Genomic DNA, 14,402 nt, shown 5'->3' on the forward strand with positions numbered 1-14,402 from the left:
GAGCCTCTCTCCTTGCCGGCAACAAAAACAAGATCACAGCTGAGGTAAGGTTAATTAGTTCATTTTTTCAAGGAATGAAATGGTTGCCCTGTGATCATGACCCAAGCCCAAAGCAAAGGGAGGCAGGAAAAGGCAGAGTGACTGTACCGGTGTTATCTGACCAAGTGTGGGCTGAGTGCCTCTTATCAGAAGGAAAGTTGAGACTGAAATAGAAAGGCAGAAAATAAAAAAATAATCTGTAAAGCAGAAGCAAAGCCAGAGAGCTCCACTGCCCAACCAGGTGTGTTACTAAATTTAATAATCTTTATTTTAAAGCTGCTAAAGGGGGAAAAATAGTTTTCTTTAAATAATTTTTTCCGACTGGTTATGATGGAGGGGTCTGAGAGGGACAACCATGGCATTGCGCCCACGTAAACCAGACCATGGTGTGGTTCCCGCACTGCAGCTGAGGCTCTTGTCCCCAAAACCACGGCTTTCCCCAGCTGAGAAGGCAGAGGCCCAGGCAAAGCAGCTCCAGGAGCACACGAAGCTCCCCCAGCGTATCCCCGTCCCAGGTCCCGCAGCAGGGACTGGTACTCCATGATGATGTGCCAGACCAAAGCTGGAACATAGCTTATACCTATTGCATAAGACCAATGGCATTGAATTTGCTGCTGCTGAGACTCAGGGAGCTGGCGGATGTTACGTGGGTTTTCCTCAGACTATATTCACTTAAAAGTAAGAACAAAGCTCTTGCAAAACTGAAAGCAGGAACCACGGCAGCAAGGACCCTTCTTTCTCCACAGAAAACAACATTCAGTATCTCATCGTGAACCTCCCTGTGCCTGAGCGGCCCCAAGGAGCTGGGGTGGTCGGACCCCCGGTGCTGGGTTCAGCTCAGCATCTGCTCCCTCAGCTGCTCCCGGGAGCAGGTAGAGATGAAAAAATAAACCCTGCCTGAGCAAAGCAGTTTTGGAACTGTTTGGGGGTGGTACGCGCTGCTGGGCCCCCACTGCCCAGCATCCCGGCGGCAGGCAGCTGCTGCAGGGTGCAGAGCAGCGACACCCCGGGGAGCACAGGACCTTTGCTGCGTGTCCCATTGGGTGTCCTCCCGCAGCACGGCCGCCCCCGGTCGCTCCCCTGGAGCCTGACCCGCTGTGAGCAATACATCAGACCCGGATTGCATCTCCGCATGCACCCAGGGATGGTGCCAGCAGGAATAAAAGCCCATGTTTAACCACCTGCACTAGGCTGCCTCTGATGTTCTTGAAGTGAAACTTGATGCTGCTCAGCAAAGACACACCTCTTCCAGGGTGTTGTGCAAAATTCTGCATTTTAACGTAGGACAGGAAATATGAAAAGAGCCGGGCAGAACCCAAACAGCACCCTCGGTTAGGCCGAGCTTCGTCAGCTCCAGCAGCAAATCAAAGGGTTTGCTTCACTTATCCATCCACCCGTGATTTTCCAGTGCTTTGGAAGTTGCCGTTCCTTCGCTAACAGGTTTTAAAGGATTGGCATTGCTGCTTCCCTCTGAAGCAGCTCTGCAGAGGGTTTTTTTCCTCCCTTCTCTTTCATGCTTTATTTCCTGACTCCACAGTGGGATGGGTCGGTTGCAAAAGATTCTCATTCCCTTTTTGGGATTGGTTTTGGCCTTCTGGTTTTATTCTGCGAGGGAGAATTTCAAACCGGGTAAGTATTAAAAGTGAATCTGTCTTTAAGAAAAAATATTAAAAGCCACATTTGAGTGTTTTGCATAGAAACTGTACAGAGCTTGGACCAAACCATGTCTCAGCCTTTGTGTGGTGGCCGATACTTCTAACAAAGATTTGAAATCAAACTGAACGAGTAATATGCAGAAGTACCTCCTGCGGGAGCAGGTGAGGGAGAGGGCTGAGACGGAGAGGGCTCTGAACACTCCGTTTTCCAGTGTGTAGCAAAAGAATTTATAAACATGAGTTGTAAACGTCAGATTTTAAGTTTTGCAGCATGTGCATAGTCGATGGTTTTTATTATAAAATAGCTGGAGTGTTTATAAGTTGTGTCCTGACTTGTGGAAAACACTGCTGAAAGAGCCGAGTGCTGTCCCTGTGTCTCCATAGTGGGCAAGGAGCCGCAGCCGCTCCTCAGCCTAGCTTTTTCCAGCAGATGGAAGAGATGTCCTGGTGCCGGACGCTTTGCAGTTGCAGGCTCACTTAGTTTCCAGTTAACTACTTACTCTGAGGGCATTAGGGGATTTTTAAATTTCTTTATTTTTTAAGTAGTGCTTGGATAAATTAAATCCCCATGCCTTGGTCCCCAGAGATGCTGAAAGGGAAGCGGGTGATAGTCACCGGAGCAAGCACTGGAATTGGAGAGCAGATGGCATATCACTTGGCGCGGATGGGATCCCACATTTTGATCACGGCACGGACAGAGGCCAAGCTGCAGAAAGTAAATGGCAAGCTGCGCACTCACATGAGCTCGTTCATGGTGGTGCACACACAAACATATGAAGGCCAGTCTCATGTCACAGGTACACGCGTGAATATGTGCACATGTAGTTCCCATGGCACAAATACCAGACAGGTGCAGTTACTTCCACAGGTATGCATACTTGTGCTGTCTGGGGCTCCTGCATGCACAGAATCCCCTCTCCTGCAGATACGTGCACTCTGTGTAGCACATATTATGGTATTTGAACTTGCTTAGTTATGTACACATATCCCCATACACACAGGCTCCCTCCGCACACACACACCCTCATTCCACTGCAGTGATATACAAGCTCCTGCTCACCCTATACGCATGTGATTCCGGCACAGACTGAACCCATACAGAGCCAGACTGCCTTGGGTAACACATTCACCAAAAGAATAATTTTTCGGGCTCCCTTTGAAGCTTAAAAGGCTTCAAACATATTCCTGAAACTCCAAACCACTGTTTTAAGGTGGGGACACATCACAGGGAACACAGACACCCTCTTTTGCTACGGCGGCAGGCGTCCCAGGGCTGGGAAAGGGGTTTCTGACACGTGGTGTTGGTGCAGGTGGTGGAGCGATGCCTGGAGCTGGGGGCAGCCTCCGCGCAGTACGTCAGCGGCACCATGGAGGACATGGCCTTCGCCGAGCACGTGGTGAAGGAGGCAGAGACCTTGCTGGGTACGTTTACAGCCTGCTCTCCGCAAACGACAGCGGAACATCGCATCTTGCCTTGGCCATGCTGCTTTTTGCCACATCCCTACTAAAAAAACGCAGGAGAGATGGAGATGGGGCGAGACGGGAGAGATTTTACCCAAATTATGTCCTTTGCAGTCCCACTCCTCTGCCTGGCTTCATCGCTCCACCTCAAACTGAACTGCGCTCTCCATTTCAGCTCCATGCCCTCATGACATCCTGTTCCAGTATCATAAACCCGGATTTCATAACCCCCCGCTACTGTGGTCTGAAACCGTCCATCAGCCCCGTAGCAGCCTTGCTATTGTGGTCATGGGTCACAGCTGCCCTAATGCAATGTTTCGGCTCAGTGCAGAGCGCTGCCTTTCCCGCCCTGGGCACACAGACAACTCGAGGGTGATTTCCCTCGTGCCAGGGCATTTGCATTTTGAACCAGAAAAAGAAAAAAAAAAAAAAATCAGGACCAAATTTTTACTGGCAGCCACTATCCGGACTATATCCCCGCTCCAGAGATGACAGGCCACAGCTCTGACCCAAAAACCCAATTTCTTTTGATGACATTTATTGTGCTCCCAGGAAAGGCTCTGCTCTGCTGGTTGCAGCCCTCTTCCACCCAGCACTAATGCCTGCTCCTCTGCTTGCAGGAGGCCTGGACATGCTCATTCTTAATCACGTCGGTGCGTCGTACTTTGGTTATTTCAATGGGGATGTTGGTCATGTACGAAAGCTCCTGGAGATCAACTTCCTCAGCTATGTGGCGATGACAGTGTCTGCCCTGCCCATGCTGAAGAAGAGTGAGGGCAGCATTGTAGTGGTTTCATCCATGGCAGGTGAGTGAGGAGCGAGGTAGGTGACACGGGATTCAGTCAAAAGACACCGCGGGCTGATTTTCAGAAGCAGCAGCATGCAGAGACACCAGGCATCCTAAAGGAGCCATAACTGCTGAACACAATGAAAAAAAAAAAAACAACAAATCCAGATCTTTTTTGTATTTTCTCAATGGAATTTGTTCCCTGACGCAAACCAATCGCCCCAGCTTGGTTTTTGACCAACTCTGTAATTAAACCGCATACCCTGGTGTTAGCTCATTAGAGCAGCAGAGCTCATACTCCTCCAGTTTTACGGAGAAAAGTGGAAATGCAGTAATTTCCCACTGCATTGGATCTCCGACCATTCGGTTTGGCAGGTCAAGTTCCTGCTAATATTTGTAAAGCGAGTTATTAACTAACTCTTCACAAAAACATGACTCTGTTCTAATAAATTTCTGTTAAGTCAGGAAACTAAATTACTAACAGATGTCCCCACTCACAGCCGGTATGTTGGTTAGTCTTCTGGTGATCAGCTTAGCTCAGTATCCAGAGAGGAGAGTTTAAACTTTGCTCCATCTCCCCCCCTCCGAGGGTTTCCTGGTTCCTGCGGGTTGCTCATACCCTGAGCAGAGACATGAGACGTGGTGTTGGCCTTAAGACCTTAAAAGAGCTGGAAGCTGACAGGAATATTTGTAATGCTGCTGTCCAGGTGCCAGGATGACATTTCACTAACAGTAAACTCCCTTTGGGTAAAATACTTTATCTGATGAAGGGCAAAACAGAGGTCCGGTCAGAGCAGCTTTCCATGCTATAACAGAACTTCACTCTGTGTCCAGGCAAAGTCGGGTTTCCCTTTACGGTCCCCTACTCTGCGACAAAGTTTGCCTTGGATGGATTTTTCAGCTCCCTGAGGCAGGAATTCAGCATGCAGAGCATTAACGTTTCCATCACACTCTGCATCCTTGGCTTCATCGATACTGGTAAGATCAGTGCTGTCTGACCCAGCTGATCAGGAGCCGAGCATCACCTTCTCAGCCTCTTACCCTGCCCTTCAACTCCCTCTGCCACCAACTCTCCCCTTCCACCTCTGCTGCTGCTTCTCCTCCAGCCCCACTGTAGCATGAGTGCATGCAAAACGTGCTCTGGTCTCTGGGGGATCCTATCACAGAATGGTTGGGGTTGGGAGGATCCTTAAAGACCATCCAGTTCCACCCCCCTGCCATGGGCAGGGACAGGTCCCACTAGACCAGGTTGCTCAAAGCCTTGTCCAACCTGGCCTTGGTTGGATCCTACCTCTCTTCCACCAAAAACAAGTCTCAAAACTAATTTCTTTCCCCATGCTACATAAAACCAGGCATCACATTCAGGCTGGCACAGCCTAACACTCAATTAGTACGAATGGATGTGCCAGCCACCTACCTCCCATTAATCCCATCTACTGATGAAACAACGAGATACTGGAATGCAAGTGCATGATTAGGGCAGCTGGAAGAGTTCTGCATGCACTGGGCAGTGGGGAGGAATTTACTTCTGTTTTGATGTGCATACCATATACCGGGCTGCATCTCCAGCAGCGTGGCCAGCAGGGCGAGGGAGGGTATTCTGCCCCTCTGCTCCACTCTGTGGAGACTCCCCTGCAGTGCTGCCTCCAGCTCTGGAGCCCCCAACAGCAGAACGATGGGGACCTGTTGGAGCGGAGCCAGAGGAGGCCCCGGAGATGCTGGGAGGGCTGGAGCCCCTCTGCTGGAAGGACAGGCTGGGAGAGGTGGGGGGGTCAGCCTGGAGAAGAGAAGGCTCCGGGGAGACCTCAGAGCCCCTTCCTGTGCCTAAAGGGGCTCCGGGAGAGCTGGGGAGGGACTCCTGATCAGGGAGGGGAGCCACAGGATGAGGTGGAACAGTTTTAAGCTGAAAGAGGGGACGTTTAGATGAGATATTAGGAAGAACTTCTCTCCTGCGAGGTCGGTGACCCCTGGCGCAGGGTGCCCCGAGGAGCTGTGGCTGCCCCATCCCTGGAGGTGGTCAAGGCCGGGTTGGACGGGGCTGGGAGCAACCTGGGCTGGGGGGAGGTGGCCCTGCCCGGGGCAAGGGGGGACGACGGGGGACTGGATGGTCTGTAAGGTCCCTTCCATCTCAAACCGTCCCCTGATTGCATGCCCGATTTTAACAACCGTTCCGCTCTCCCGCTCGGTACCGGACCCCCCGCGCCGGCCGGGGGCGGGGCCGGCCGGGCGGGCACGCGCGGGCTGAGCCCCTTCTGCTCCGGGCAGAGAGCGCCGTGCGCGCCGCCGCCCACCTGCTGCTGCCGCCGCCCGCGCCGCGCGCCGAGTGCGCGCTGGAGATCCTGAAGGGGGCGGCGCTGCGCCGGCGCGAGCTCTACTACCGGTACGGCGCCACGCGGCTGCCGCTGCTGCTGCGGGACTGGGCCGCCGAGCTGCTGGACTACCTGGTGCGGAGCCGCTACCGGCTGGACCGCCTCAAGAGGAGCCCCGAGCCGCCCACCGGCACCGCCCTCCCGGTTAACTGAGCCGTGGTGAGCGGCGGCCGCCGGCTGGGGAGGGTTCGCCGGTCCAACACCCTCCTCTGCCGGCGGAGAGTGGCCGTGCAGCCGCTCCGCGCACGGCCGGGCCGGGCCTCCCCGGCTCCCCCCCGAAATCTCCGCTTGCGCTTTGAAAAGTCCGTTATTTCCACGTTTCGGTAGACGGCGCCGCCTTTGAGCGCGGTACGTGGAGCCGCCGCCACCCCCCATCCTGCCCCGGACTGGGGAAAAGTAGTTACAAACTAATTCGGAAATAAAATTTACTAACCTGCCGGTGTCCTGTGTTGTGTGGGTTCCGTATCCCCTCTTTCACCATTACTAAACGCTGCTGGAAATGGGCACAACTCCACTGGACGGCCTTCCACAGGGAAGCTGAATCCTTGCAATAACCATTATTTCAGTTGAGGAATAACTGCTTTTTTAGCAGCCAAATTAAATTGCAAGTTTTTACCCCAAGCAAAACTTTCCAAACTTAGTAGACAAGTTTCTTACACAGTTGTAACAGGACGATGTGCCATAGACATTGGGCACAAGCTCTGCCCCCGCGGCGATGCCCGCCAGATGCCCACCCAAAGCACGAGCCCACCACGAGCTTCACGCCGCTTCCCTGCTGCGTTCACATCTAACAATGGTTGTGGCCACTGCAGCACCCACTGTTACCCATTCCGAGACAAACCAATGCAGAACCTCCCCAAACCCTTCCCGCTGAACCACTCCCCAGGGCCGGTTTGCTCCTCACATTCTGAAGGAAATCAGGAACTGCCATTCCTGTTCTCATCCCGCGATTGCCTACACAAACCAGTGCACGTGGAGCGGGTTTTGCCCTTTAAACTTTCTCTTTCAGAAAATTATTTGCAAATGCATTTGCCATATGCCCAGGCAGATGCTGCGCAGCGTGACATGCAACAGTCGGGGAAAGCTGAAGATCTTTATTATTCATCCGCTTGGCTCTTTTACTGCCTTTTGCAATCAGTGAGTTCCTCAAGACAAGAGCGCAATCTTTTAGGTATAAGAGCCACCCAGCAAACACCAATGGTGGTATCACATAAGATAAGGCAGAAGCACTGATAAGGATCTAAAAAACACAAACTTTGCCAGCCCTGACTCTCTCTAGGTCCTATGAACCTCTCTCATGGTGATCATTGCCGATTAATAAATCCTTGTGGCAGCCGGCGAGGAAGGGAGGTGTTGCCTCAGTTTTAGACATGGAGTGGAGAGAGAAGGCTGGCCATGCCATAGAGGGCTGCACGGAGGGGACATGGGTGTCCCATCCCCAAAGGCAGCCACCAAACAACACGCCCGCCACTCTACAGAGCAAAAACCTTTTCAGTGCCTTCCCTTCAATGCTCTCAAAACCACACCTGAAACTTCTGGCAGGACAAGGGTGCAAAGGGACAGCCTAAAGTCCAACGCAACGCGCTCTGTTAGGTTAATGTTTGCTAAATTACAGGAAGCACAAAGAAATGGTCCAACAGATATCGGCAAACTTGTGCAAGACAAGAATCAGTTCAAAACTGCTAACACTCCCAGCCCCGTCTGACGTGTTCACCTCCCTGCAGTCAGAGCCACGGAGTCGGTCTCGCTCCTGCCTGCACTTCTGCAGAGGGATGGGTCTGCTCCTGAAGATTTTCATCCCCTTGCTGGGAGTGGCACTGGCCTTTTATTTTTATTCAGCACCTGAGAATTTCAGTGAAGGTAAGTCATTGGAAAAACACGCTTTAAAACCACAATCAGGGAGGCTGCTGCCAGAGAGGCAGTGTGTGCCCACGCAGAAGGGCCCGGGCCATTAAGGGCCTTTCAAAGCACAGCTGGAAGAGCCAACGCGCAGGAGGGCCAAGCGCTCGGAGGGGAGTGCAGGCAGCCCCGGTGCAAGGGGTCAGAGCACCCTGTGCCGTGCCGGAAAGCTCATGGGATTACGCTGGGGTCTGCCAGGACGCACGGTAAGTGTCTGATCTCAGCAAATTATTTATTTGGGAAACATGCAGCTACCCACTTAAAGCATTTAATCATTTTATCAGTCAACTCTCGCCATTTCCAAAAGCCGCTCCCAGACCAGGCTGGATGCAGAGCTCCAGCCTCGCACGTGCTCCCCACCTGGCTGGGATTAATGACAAGGCTCCAGTCGGGGTCTGCACGAGCCGTGTGCGCTGCAGCCAGCAGTACCGCTGCCCGCAGACCCCTGTGCCCGAATGCGAGGGGCAGTGGGGGCAGAGAGGAGCCGCGGTACCCGCCTGCAGGGAGATGGCGTGGGCTGCACCAGCTCTGAGCCCTGCACCCTCCTTCCCAGAGATGCTCCGGGGGAAACGGGTGATCGTGACAGGAGCCAGCAGTGGCATCGGGGAGCAGATGGCATATCACCTGGCACGCATGGAGGCCCACCTACTGCTCACAGCACGGACGGAGGCCAAGCTGCAGAAAGTAAATGGCAAGCAGAGCATGCCGGGCAGGTGAAACACATCCGCAACCCAGAACCCCACAGGCAGGCAGAATGCAGATATTCACTCCGGCTCAGGCACGCAAGGATGCCAGATACCCTACACATCCAGCCCAGCACTTTCCCAGCACCAGCCTGTTCTAACACACATGCCCCACTGCAACAAATGTGTTTTCAATGCTGACAGCGCAGCACTTCTTTCACTGCAGTCTTCAGCCGTGAATTCTGATCTCCACCACCAAGGACGACGCTAGTCTGCCCAAGTCCTGGTCTGATCAACCCTCACCCTTTCTCAAAGTCCCTGTTTTTGCATCCCGTATACAACAGAATCATATCCCTAAGCAGTCATATCCCTATTTATAAATACTATATATTTGGCTCAGATGTGCCATTGTTTAACTCTGCAGCCAGAAATGTTTCTCTGAGGAACGTGTCTCCTCCCATGAAGGAAGAAGTGTTTCCAGCAGGACAGGGAGACACATTGCCCATCCGCCCAGAGACAGCAACAGCTTTCATGGGTTGGGAGAGCATGTGTGGAGGGGGGTCCATTGCCAACACCGCTCTCGCTGTCACTGCAGGTTGTGAAGCGGTGCCTCGAGCTGGGGGCCGCGTCTGCCCGCTATGTGAGCGGCTCTATGGAGGACACCGCGTTCCCCGAGGTGGTGGTGAAGGAGGCTGAGAACACCTGGGGTAGGTGGTGGGGAGCTGCCCCTCCTCACGCCTCAGCACACTCCCTGCTACGTTTTGGGGCCATCCCAGCCACTGAGAAGCTGCTTTGGTTTGCGATGCCCATTGCTAATAGCAAACATGCTCTGCTTCCAGGAGGCCTCGACATGCTCATCCTAAATCACATTGGTTACACCTACTTCAACTACTTCAATGGGGACGTTGAGCACATACGAAAGCTCCTGGAGACCAACTTCCTCAGCTACGTGGCAATGACCGTGTCTGCCCTGCCCTTGCTGAAGGAGAGCGAGGGCAGCATCGTTGTTGTTTCATCCATGGCAGGTGAGCACGCAAGGGGCCAGGCTTTCCCTGCCCACGTCCCTTCCTCTGCCTGCAAGGGATCCCTGCTGCGGCTCTTCTTCAAAAGACAGAATAAGGACCATAAGGCAGAAAGCCGCCCCGCTGGGAGTCAGGATCAGCATATGATTTATACCCTGGATGCACAATTCAAGTCCTCTGAGGGATTTACATTCTATGCCCTGTCCTGCTAGTCTCTGCACCCACTAATCACCTTCACACATTGCAGCCGATGGTACATCACTGCAGGTCATTTTACATGCATGGCCACATATGGCACATGCATTTGCTATACATGGGTATGTCTGCAGGAATACAAGAACAGTATCACACACAACTGAAGCTACTTCATGCCGTTGTATGCCATATGTTACATTTTAAACTTTCCTGCGTTTATTTCTCTCAAGCATTCATGACAGCTTACTCCCTCACCCTAAATCACAATATTGTAGCTACTTGAAGGGCAAGAGGAAGGGAGCGCGGTGCAGCCTAGTGCCTGCCCCATATGCGAACCCTGATGTCGCGTCTCTCTGCTCCAGGTAAAACCGGCGCCCCATTTAGTGCTCCCTATTCTGCAACTAAGTTCGCCTTAGACGGATTTTTCAGCTCCTTGCGACATGAATTCATCATAGACAAGGTCAACGTCTCCATCACACTCTGCATCCTGGGCTACATCGACACAGGTAAACTCAGCGTCACCGGGGCTCCACGACTCTGTGCATTTCCAGACAGAGCCAAGCCGAGCCTACCACCCTCCCTCCGGCCCCAGGCGGCTCAGCATGCTGCTTCACCACCACGGCTGCACCTTCAGCCTACAGCGGCTGTGCGATTGTGGAAACGGGACCCCAATGCTTTAAAAAGTGTGGCCTAAGAGCTTTGACTCTGTTATCCTTGCAGCAAACCCAGGGAATGGAGGAGGTCCATCCTATGGTCACTCAAGAGGTGGAAAGGAATGGAAAGGACATCGCTATGATTGTTTTTTTATTTTAACTATTCTAAGCCTTATTAAGTAGGTCTGATCGCCAGAGTTTGTCGGTTTGTTAGAGGAAGCTACAGACACCCTGACTGAGCCGGTGGTGCCTGTGGCAGCCCCTCCATCTGACACTGCTCCTTCCTTCCCTGTCCTCCTATCCCTCCAGAGAATGCCATGCGAGTGGTCTCACACGCCATCCGGATCATGCCCGCACCGAAGGAGGAGTGCGCGCTGGAGATCATCAAGAGCGGGGCTCTGCGCCAGCGGGAGCTGCACTACCCCTCCCCAGTGGTGGGCAGCGTTCTCCTGCTCCAGGCCATAGCCCCTGACTTCCTCGACTCCCTCACCAGGAGCAACTATAAGGTGGAAAACATCAGAAGAACATAGCCCCCGGGGCAGCAAGCGTGCCGGGACACCTCGGGCCAGGCACGAGGGATTTGGGTGTCAGTCTGGCTACTCGCGTGCCCTTTTCCGTGCCACCAGGGCAGCCCCACACTGATGCACCCCGGCAACCCGAGATGGGATGCACCACAAGCCTGTAACACACAGAATGAAAATGTCCTTTTTAGTAATGAACTCTTGCAACTGTCTTTTTCCAACCAAGAGGCCCTTCAGAGAAGCTCCTGCTCAGCAGCAGGTTTCCTGCTCACCCTCCAGAAACCTTTCCCCCACCGACAGCCACAAGGGCAGCAGTGCTGAGCGCTGCGGGATGCGAGCCGAGCCATAGCCCAGCATGAGGATTTGGGCCAAGCAGTACAAACCACCCAAAGCCACGAGAGGGTCTTTGAACCGGGAAATTTTTTGTCATGTATCTCTTCTAGGTTGGTCTTTGTAAAAATAAATCCTATGTTACTTTACAAGATCTCTGCTTTTACTTGTGTTGCTTTTCCACGTGCAGAGGCACAGAGCCCTTATCAGCGCCCAGCTGGTTAAACCCACCTCCCTGCATGATTTGCATTAACGCAGCTTTCACTTCTCTAAAGACCTTAATGAATTTCTGCCATTCCTGACCTCTCCTCAGCTGCCGATACACACTTTTTTTCCTTTCCAATCTGCAAGAAGCCTTAAAATAAGAGCATTACTGTACTTCCCTAAGTCTGGATTTCTCTACCCCAAAGCAGCTCGGGGAGACTCAGTCACCGAGTGCCACAAGTAGCTCCGTGAACCAGTGCTCAACCTCCGCGTGTCAGAGACCGATAAAGGAAGATGGTCCAAAAGATAATTGCTGGCTCTGCATAGAGAGAAGCTGGAGACTTTGGGGTCCCAAGATAACCCAAATCCCCCGGTGAGCCGGGCCCCTGCACCCCACAGCTGGGCTGCGAGCAGAGACAGGAACCGGGACTTGGTTGCGGCTGCAACGTTTCCTGTTTTACAGAGCGAGAAAAAGAGCGAGAGCAGCAAAATGAGGTGGTTGGCACAAAGATGGCAGTTGGAGCGTGTTCGTGCCCGATAACCCGCTGCTCGCCCCACTCCTTGGCAGAGGTCGAGGGGTAGGACGGAACCCCTCGGGCCAGGTAAGTGCCCGCAGCGCCGGGGCTGGTGAGGGATGGAGGGGAACGGAGGCTGCCATACTAAAGGCAGCGGTGTGCACCTTTTTTCCTCTTTTTTCACGCCGCTTTCAGCCTACACCATTGACACCGGGAGGCTGTAACATGAACCAGCAAGAAGCACTTTTTTTTTTTTCGTTTGTTTCCCTTGAAGCAAGAAGTGTAACAGCTTGGAAAGCAAAGATAAAGGACGTGTTTGTTAGCGAGGGTAATTTGGGGTAACAGAAGGAGGAAATAGAGTATTAGCTTGTCAAGAAGGCCTCAACAGTTTGCTCAGCTTGGGGTGAGTAATGGACTCTGTATTTCTTTAAGCTTTACCTTGCTTTAAAGAGCATTTTTGGTTTCCTGAGGCTAATACAAGAGCTGCTCTCGGGATGCACTGTGACAGGGTGGGCAGCCCGGAGGCAGCGCAGGTGGGAGAGGGGCTGAGCTGTTCCTGACGGGAAGAGCTGGATAGGCGGGGACTGGGCAGGACATCCGAGGTCCAGACTGAACATGCAATTGGGTCATTTCTAAAATTAAGAAAAATTCATTGAAAAGTGCTTTTAAGATGCCCTGAAGAGTTTGGAGCAGTTTGGCTGTAGGTTCACGCTTTGTCCCAAGCTATGGAGGTCATACCCAGCTTCAAGGGAGCACATTGCGGGTGCTGGCATGCGCCCAACTCGTATTTCTCCGTGTGAAGCTGTTGGCCAGACCTTGTCTTGCTGCTGGGCCAAGGAAAGCATGTGTGCACCAAGGGATTGTTACCGTACGGACGTGAAAGCTGCATGGGAATAATCTGCTAAGCCTTTTATGCCCCCAGACTCCTCCAACTGTAAGTGTATCACAATAAGAAACATCTGAATAGTGAAATACCGTTGGGATCCTTCAGGACATTTAAGCTAAAATTAGAGATGCTTCCGAAGCTATTAAAGAAGAGAATATTCAAATAAAAAAGAATAAAAGCACATAAGCAATTGCCATACTTCAGGGGTCTCGAAGCCCACACGCCATGGGGGCTCAGGGTCCGGAGCAGTGTTTGGGCTGTGGGTTTGCAGGCACATTCCCTGGCCAGAGCAAGAGCTGACCACCCCGAAAGCACAGCTCTCCTTCCAAAGGAAGCCCCCACAGGGAAAAGACAGCACTAGCAATGAGCTTTGGGTACACCACTCGCACAAGGACAATAAAAGAATTATGGAGCAGATTTTAATACACACTAAAAAGCATGGTATTATATACGTAAATGGGGTTTATTTCTTCCCATTTTTTTTTCCATTAGACTCAACAACTTCCTAATTGCTTGAGACAGAATGAGACCAATGAAGTTTTGGTGGTTTTGTTCAACAATGAAGAACATTTAACCTGAATGTTCAGAGACTAAAATTCTTTTTTTTTCCTCCTTCCAACATTAACATGATTTACTAAACCTGAGAAAAGCCTCACACACCAGACGTGGCCCAGGCTGAGCCCCCTGGGGCCAGGCACCCCCCGAGCTTCGTTCATGGGATGTACACAGGGATGATGAGCTCTTTCCTCACGGGACGAGGGGACAGAAGAGGGGGACACAGCTTTCGCTCAAGGGGATGAAGGCAGAGGAGCAGTTGTGGGTAGTTATTGTTCAGCTTTCTCTTTAACTGATGCAGAGACAAAGGCCCAAATACACTCGATGCAACCAAAGTCCAGTAAAAACAATGCACCGGTGCCTTGCAACTGTGCAGAGAAGTCAGCAGGAGGGAGGCGGTTTCATATCTACACCCTGCGTGCGCACGTAGATGGTGCAATAGTCCTGAAGTGGAGGAGCTCCTCCTTCGGCCAGGCTACTGCCTTGTTTGGGCCACAAAGTCCCCAGAAATGGAGACAGAATTCATGCTTGAGGCAAACGGGTACCATTGAAAGCTGTGCTCAAGAACTGGGGGCACAGGCTCAACAATGAATTAACCCCAAAGTGTAATGATCAGTTACTACACTTG

General features: G+C 52.4%; 1 protein-coding gene across 1 annotated transcript; it reads left to right on the forward strand.

Annotated features, from left to right (window-relative positions):
• Nucleotides 1–1,580: 1,580 nt before the first annotated feature.
• On the forward strand, nucleotides 1,581–11,293 carry HSD11B1 (hydroxysteroid 11-beta dehydrogenase 1; the record flags this gene model as incomplete). Its single annotated transcript, XM_082494416.1, is given in 13 exon segments — nucleotides 1,581–1,668; nucleotides 2,279–2,451; nucleotides 2,453–2,491; nucleotides 3,005–3,116; nucleotides 3,776–3,961; nucleotides 4,777–4,920; nucleotides 6,208–6,455; nucleotides 8,036–8,171; nucleotides 8,764–8,894; nucleotides 9,489–9,600; nucleotides 9,733–9,918; nucleotides 10,473–10,616; nucleotides 11,073–11,293. Coding segments are annotated over 13 exon segments (1,920 nt in total).
• Nucleotides 11,294–14,402: the final 3,109 nt, after the last annotated feature.

Source organism: Vanellus vanellus (assembly GCF_965231255.1).
Source record: "Vanellus vanellus genome assembly, chromosome: 23".
Taxonomy (NCBI): domain Eukaryota; kingdom Metazoa; phylum Chordata; class Aves; order Charadriiformes; family Charadriidae; genus Vanellus; species Vanellus vanellus.